Source organism: Bison bison, unplaced genomic scaffold (genome assembly GCF_000754665.1).
Source record: "Bison bison bison isolate TAMUID 2011002044 unplaced genomic scaffold, Bison_UMD1.0 scf7180017864063, whole genome shotgun sequence".
Taxonomy (NCBI): Eukaryota; Metazoa; Chordata; class Mammalia; order Artiodactyla; family Bovidae; genus Bison; species Bison bison.
The window spans coordinates 15,948,883-15,956,020 of record NW_011494635.1 but is presented as its reverse complement, the minus strand read 5'-3'; the positions used below and the strand labels follow the sequence as shown (position 1 = coordinate 15,956,020).

At 55.1% G+C, this 7,138-nt stretch overlaps 1 protein-coding gene across 1 annotated transcript in view; it reads right to left on the bottom strand.

Moving 5' to 3' along the window:
• Positions 1–2,144: 2,144 nt before the first annotated feature.
• The window catches only part of YTHDF1 (YTH N(6)-methyladenosine RNA binding protein 1), a 12,650-nt gene continuing 7,656 nt past the window's right edge, over positions 2,145–7,138 (bottom strand). The window contains exons 4-5 of the mRNA XM_010836652.1: positions 6,430–7,137; positions 2,145–3,421 (exon numbers count right to left, since the gene is read on the bottom strand). Of these exons, the coding sequence (XP_010834954.1) occupies positions 3,395–3,421; positions 6,430–7,137 (735 nt within the window). The 3' untranslated portion in view covers positions 2,145–3,394. The remainder of the gene's footprint in view (positions 3,422–6,429; position 7,138) is intronic.

Genomic DNA, 7,138 nt, shown 5'->3' with positions numbered 1-7,138 from the left:
CAAAACACTACCAACAAGCAAATCTAGGTAAAAGGTGTCCTCTGTTCTCTTCTCGCAGATTCTCTGTAAACTTGACGTTATTTCCAAATTAAAAGTTTGAGAGCAAAGAATGTGGCTTCCTTGCGAGCCCCGCACGGGCCCCAGCCCCTAGGAATGTGCCTTTCTGAGCAGCCTTCTCAACCCAAAACCAGGGCTCTTCTCACAGCACCTGGTACCTCCCCATCTCCAGGTGCCTAAGCCCTGTCCCGAGGGCTGGCAAGTCCCCCAAAATAGCAAAGGGGAGTCAGGCCCTCCCCTGCCCCTTGGAGCAGCTCTGCCCAGGGACCCAGATGTCTGGGGGCTCATCAAGCCCACCCTCCTGACCGCTCTACCTAGACTGAGAAATAGTACTTGCTCCCCCTCAGTCTCTCCCACCAAGCCAGGGGTGGGGCTGGCCACATCTGCCCTGGCGATGGCGGAGGCCACCACTATCCCAATCCAGGCAAACCGTCCCAAGTCAGAGGGCCGGCTGAGGGAGTCCTCCTCCCTGGTTGAGCTGGCAGCAGAGCCGACACGTGGCGGGGAGGGGCACTGCCTGGGCAGGACACTTGTCCACAGCACTGCACCTTGGGTCCCCAGCCTGTCAGGCCCGTGCCAGGGAGGGTCCCTTTTCTCCCCTCCACCTACAAAAGTCCCTAATTTCCACGCTAGTTAAGCAGGGCTGAGGTGACATGGCCCTGTGCTCACAGCAGGGGCCATCCACCAGCCCCTCATCTCCCTTCCCCTCCCAGACCCCCAAGGGCACACCGCCTGGTCACATGAGAAACCATCACCCAGACTGCCAGCCTGCAAAAGCCGAGTGGTCCATGCTGGAGGCCCAGCCATCCTGCTCCTGCACCCTCCCAGCTCCACACCCACCGGGACCCTCACCCCACGTCACCACAGGTACAGCTTGTCAAGCACCTGGTTGCTCTGAGTTGCCCTCAGGAAGACCCCCACCAGGGGTGGGTCTGAGGCTGACACTGCGTCCAGGTAGCACTAACCCTGCACCTGCTGCCTGGTGGAGGGATTCCCTCCACCTTCCCCACACCCTCCTCTAGGGGCCTCTCCAGAAATAAGAACACGGTCTACCAGTGATGGCTCAGCTGAAAAACATTCCCCACAGGATCCATCCAGTTGCTGCAGTGAAGACGGGTGGGACAGCTGCTCCAATTCCTTTAGAACACGCTGGTTTCGGGAAAAAAGTTGATCATGCAAATCTCAAGTGACTCCAGGATATGGGAGGAACCAGCATGTGTGTGTACGTGTGTGTGTGTGTGTAGGGGGAGGAACCAGCATGTGTATGTGTGGGAGGGCAATTTGCACATAGGGCCCAGGAGCCCAAGGGGCTCTGCTGGCTGCCGGTGACGTGAGGACCCACGCATGGGCCTGGGCTCTGGATCTCATCTCAGTTGAGCTCTTGCTTCAGCTCAGCTCTTGCCTCCCCATCCTGGAGATCTTGGATAGCAAGGAGCCAGAGGGGCAGGACCCCACCAAGGGAGAAGCCACCTGCAGGATGAGCTCTCTGCGGACCAGCCCGTGAGGATGGGGTCTGCAGTCAGACCCTCCAAGGAAACCTCTGGAGCCGGAGGGACTGCGTGGAGCACACTGGGCAGATGAAACCCATCATGGAACTCCTGCATGGCAGGCTTCTGGGTGGACAGAGGGGGGACAAGGCAGGCTGACGAGCTGGGTGTGAGGGAAGAGCTGCCACCAGCAGCCCTTTGAAAGCAGGATGGGACATGGTGATTATGCACATCCCCGCAAGCCCTCCCACACCTGCATGTGTTGCCCTCCTCGGCACGTTCAGTCCCAAGTGTCCACAAAGCCAGCAGGGTGGGGGGGACACCCTCAGAGCCAGTCAGCAGCCGAGCCTGCCCTGGCCTCTGCCACTGAGTGCGGGAGCCGGTGGACACCCCAGCACAGTGCGGCCGTTGGCACACTGCTCACCGACCACGTGCTGAGCCAGGAACTGCATGCTCTCTGAGGCTGCCCGACGACTGAGCACACGTGAGACATGGCAGCAGATGCGGGGGACACACGGGCCTCTGGAGAGTTGAGTTAACCGGCTCTGCAGTTAAAACGTTAATTGGTAGAAGAGGGTGAAGAATGAAGTGACAGAAGACTTGCTAAATGGGTATTGTTTATTAAGGCTTGTATTCTTCTAGAGAAAGTTATCCGATGTCGTCCGAGACTTCGCACAGGCGGTAACGGTTCAAAGAAAGTGACACGTTCTAAATACAAGTCTAAATAAAACAGTTTGCACTGTGACTCGGAGGGCCTGTCGAGTACACAGTTTTCAGAAGCACCTGCATTCTGCATGGGAGGCCCTTTGCTCGAATCGTGTGCAGTGAGCGTGAAGGCAGGCATGCACACCACGTTCATGCTCTAACTCCCATGGCGAGTTCTTCAGTGGCCCCTCATTCCATAAAACATGACAGCAAATTAAGTTTCTGAAAGATTTGTTGTTTTACCCATTCAACAGGATAAAAGAACATATAGACCCCACAAACTGAACTTTACAACCGGCAGCATCATCCATCACACCCCTCTGGACTACCAGATCTCACATTTAAAGCTCAGTATGATCGGTATAAAAACGTGAAACAGCTCGAGGACTCTCCAGTGAAAAAAGGGGGAAGTCAAATGGTCTGCACACAGAAGGAACCCCTCCGCGCCCAGCCTGTGGTCACCTCCAACCAGGAATACAGCAGACCCCAGGCACACACGGAGGCAGGAGGCAGGTGCTCCAAGGAGAGCAGGTTCACCAAACTTTTGAAAAACTGAAATTTATCCTTCTGCCTAGTAGATGTCAAATGGGCAGATGAGCATCTCAGACAGATAACAGAAGAAATGGCAAAGCAGCAGAACAAGTCGGTCATCAGCCTGTGGACTTCAGTATCTTGAAGGGAAGCAAATTTAAAACACAACACCAAAATGGCAGACAACTCATGGTGTCTTATGTTCAGTATTAAAGCAAAAGGGGTGAGAGACAAAAGGTCTCACATAAAGATGTTAAATGACTGTGAATTTAAGAATAGGAACATAATGTTCCCCCCAAATAATAAATCTTTGGGATGAATTAAGTTTTTGTTTTTAAGAATACTTAACATTTCGCGTTAGGTCAGTGTGATTGATAAGCTGACAAAACATAGTCCTTTATTAGTGAGTTCTACAATACTATATGATACATAGAAAAAATACAAATGAATGCAGATTCATCTGGGCGAAAATAAACTACAAAGGACATAAAGATGTGAGCAGGCGAGCACTGCATGAAGCCAGCAGAGCCGCCGCCGGGAGACAGCACCAGGCACACGCCCTCCAGCCGCGCAGCCCCACGTCAGACCAGACGGCACGAGAGCCTGCTGAACCCTCACTGCTTGTTTCGACTCTGCCGTTCCTGTAAGGAAAGGGGAGAGTGTAACACACGGGCCTCCGCGCACACAGACAACGTGCCTCCAGGTCCAGGTGCTGTGGCCAGATGTGGACCCTGCTCCCTGCTTGGCCACCACCCACGGCAGCTCGAAGCTTCGGCGTCCTGGCCACTTGGGCCAGGCACCTGACAACTGCCAACATGCGGTGACACCTGGGCACGGAAGGCTCCTCTGGCTAGTTTGCTTCCTACTGCCCACAGGACCACCTTTCCCAGGGCGGGCGTGTGAGTAGCCTGTGAACACAGTGCCAGCCCTCCACGTCCCCATGTCCGCCCGCCTGCTGAAAGCCATCTCAGCCTCTCCTTACGATACGCCACTTGACTCGACTGCAAATATGGCAACGTTTCCCGCCGCCCCCCCACCCACTGCCCCTCTCGATAGGATGAAGCTGGGAAAGGACCCTGCTGGCCAGAGGCTGGTCAATGACACAACACCCAAACAATCAAGAGTCACTACACACATACAGTATAATGCAGTAAACACACTCTCTTTTTAAAAAAAAAAAAAACAACACTCTTTTGCTAAAACTGACCTCACGTACCTTCAAGTTAACAAGACCCCAATTCCCTGGTCCCCCATGTCCCCACCCAGGGCTGGTCAACAGCAGGAGCACCTGCCATACTTTTCATACTGTCCCCTTGTCCCGAAAAAGCCCCCAAGTATGTGGGTGAACAGGCAGGCTAGTGGACAGCTATGACTCCAGGAATTAACTGTGCCTCCCCACCCTGAACTCTGACCTGCAAACGCTAGGAGTTGTGTGTCCTGCACCCTCCTAGAAAGAGCCCAGCTCCTGCCCCTCCTGGACAGCAAGGCCGGACTCTCTTCTGAGTTCAAAGTGGCTGCGGCTGACGTGATGCTGACAAGGGCGGGCTCCTCCCACAGCCCCGACTCCTCTAACCATGACAACGACCACCACCTTGAGACTGGAACAGCCTCTTCTCAGACCAAGCCCAACAGAGGCCAATCGCTGCCTCCTCAGCAGAGGCTCAATCCTGACCCTCCATCTCTGCCCAGTTTTCCATGGAATCGCTATGTCTGCAGAGCTGACCGCGGGCCGCAGCCAGTCTGGTCGTATGAGGAACTCTCCAGCTTGATTCTGTCACTTAAAACCTGCACTATTTTAAGCGCCCTAGGGAGTAGCCATCTCTAGATTTAAAGCCCAGAGGCTTGCACGCCTGGGTCTGATCCAGCTGCCACGAGACCAGGTGCTTCCCAACAAAGCCAGCCCGCTTTCAGATGGATAGCTGAGATGCAGGGCAGTGACACGCCCGTCCAATGGCAAGTGCATCTTACCTTTCAACACAACACGTCTCTAAGCATCACAATCATTTCAAACACCAGCTGATAAACAAAAAGACTACCTGAGAATCTCCAGGGTGGGCTTCCTGGTGGTGGTTGCCCTACCAGCAAGCTCAGAGGTTACGAGGAAGAGCTGCTTCCACCCACATCTTTTTTAAGGACACACCCAATTCTTGCCAGGAAATCAGCGCCAGCTGCCAACTCCAGAAGGAACCACAGGGACAAGTGTCCTGGTAGATGTTTGTGGGGCCAAGACAAGACCCACCCACACTCTTCCACAGCCCACCGAGCCCAAGAGAGGCCTGACATCTCTCTAGGACAGCAACGGGTTGGGGTTCCAAGACGGGAATTAACCTAGCACTGACCCCTGTGAACAAAGGTGGCTGGCTCATGGTGCCTGCTTCTGCAGTACCCCTGCCCCAGGGGGAGGGACAGCCCAGGGAAGCCTCCCAGCAAAGCCAGAGGACAGCCCTGCTGAAGAGGCTCCCAGAGGAACAGCTGGAAGCCATGGGCCCCACGGGTCTGGGCTCGGGTGGCTCCTCCGTCTACCTGTTCCCGACATGCAAGCACATGACCACGAGGCAAGTTCCAGGACAGAGGTACCTCACACAGCCACCAGGGCAGGGCAGAAGTCTACCCCTCGGCTCACTACACCCATCAGAACCAAGGGCCACAGCGCGTGAGACACACGCAGAGCCAGCATCTGGTCACCAGGGGCCTCAAGTCTCGTGAGTAAGACCTACATCCTATCCAGGCAAATTCAGCATCTCTGCGTTTCATTTCATACCCGTTTCACACTAACTGAAAGGAAACAAGACATCTCTCTTCCGCCCCAAAGAGGCAGTGCGACCAACCTGTTTCCAAAGCTTTGTGGGTGGTCAGTCTGTGTAACTTCCAAACTGCTACCAGCACTGTGCTCTATGTCCTATTTACAAGCCTTTCTGTCAGAAAACTCTCAGGACACTGAATTCCCAGATGGGCAAAGCATCTTTTTTTAAAATAAAAAAAACACAGAAAACTATAAAGGATTGAAAATCCACCTATTATCAACTGATATTTCATGAAAGAAAAGACATTTTAATACCAAAGAAGCAGGAAGAATCTCAGGCTCAGCTCTTAACACAATGGCTCTACCAGGTGTGCCAGTGCCCTGTCCTCCCCATTTCTGGGCCGGTCTCCCACCAAGCAGACTCAGCCCATGCGCTGGCACAGGAGGTGGGGACCCACTCAGAGACCAGTTCAAGGGTCTTCTGTTGTGCTTCCAGACACACACACTCCAGTTATGAACTGTCTGCATCCCAATCTCCCCTGCCCACTGCTTATTAGATGGAGCAGATTCATGTTTCCAGAAACTGCAGCATACTGGGTTTTTAAGACAGGATAAAGCAGCAGCCACTTCTAGACTGGAGTGTCCCCACTGCTGAAGGCCACGCCCAGTTGGGCCTTAGTGGGATCATCTGGCCCAGCAGCCTCGCCTGTCCACCCTGGGGCCACAGAACTCTAAGTGTTCCAGGCTGGACAGAGACTGGGAAGCCCTGTTCTAACGAGTCACCCAAGTCCTCTACAACAGAGGCTGCAACCCATTGTTTCTGAACAATTGGCAAGGACCCAGGTGCTGTGTCAACAGCTGTTCAACGTCCGTGTTGGGCCAGGGACCCCGCCCGGCCAGGCTCACCTTACGCACCACCTCCTCCTCCTCCTGGCGCCTCTCATAGTGTGAGAAGTCGTCAAAGATGGAGGTGCTGTGCCTGTAGGAGGCGATGATCCGCAGCACCTGCCGGGCCTTCTCCAGGGGTACCTCCTGGGTGTCGCGCGAGTTGGTGACCGGCTTGTTGTCATTGTTTTCCAGCCGGATGTGCCGCAGCTGGCTGTTGGGCACGTCCTTCACAAAGATCCACTTCACGTCAAACTTGCCCTTCCACTTGTCCTGGGACCAGACCCCAGCGCTGGTGCCGTAGTCCACAGGCGACTTCATCTCGGCCACCCCGCAGAAATGGCCGCTGCCGTTGACGCTGAAGAGCAGGTAGACGGGCCCCTTGCTGCCCAGGGCGCGGAAGGCACTGTCCAGGCGCCGGTTGCCATGCTCTGTGCTACACCAGAGCGAGTACTTGATAGAACGGTGCACATCATCCTCAGAGTAGCTCTTGATGATGAACACACGCCCGCTCTTCAGGTTCCAGTCAAACTCCTTGGGGTTGTAGCTGTGGGCGGCTTTCAGTTTTTCTAGGACGGGGTGGGACTCTGCGCTCGGGGTCGTGCTGGGCTGGGCGCCCCCGGAGGAGTTACTGTCGCTGCCGAGGCCCCCGGTCTGCCCGAACGCCGCATTTCTGCTACGAGGGGCAACCCAGCGGGTCTGGGGCAGCTGCTGGGGGCCCGTGTGCTGT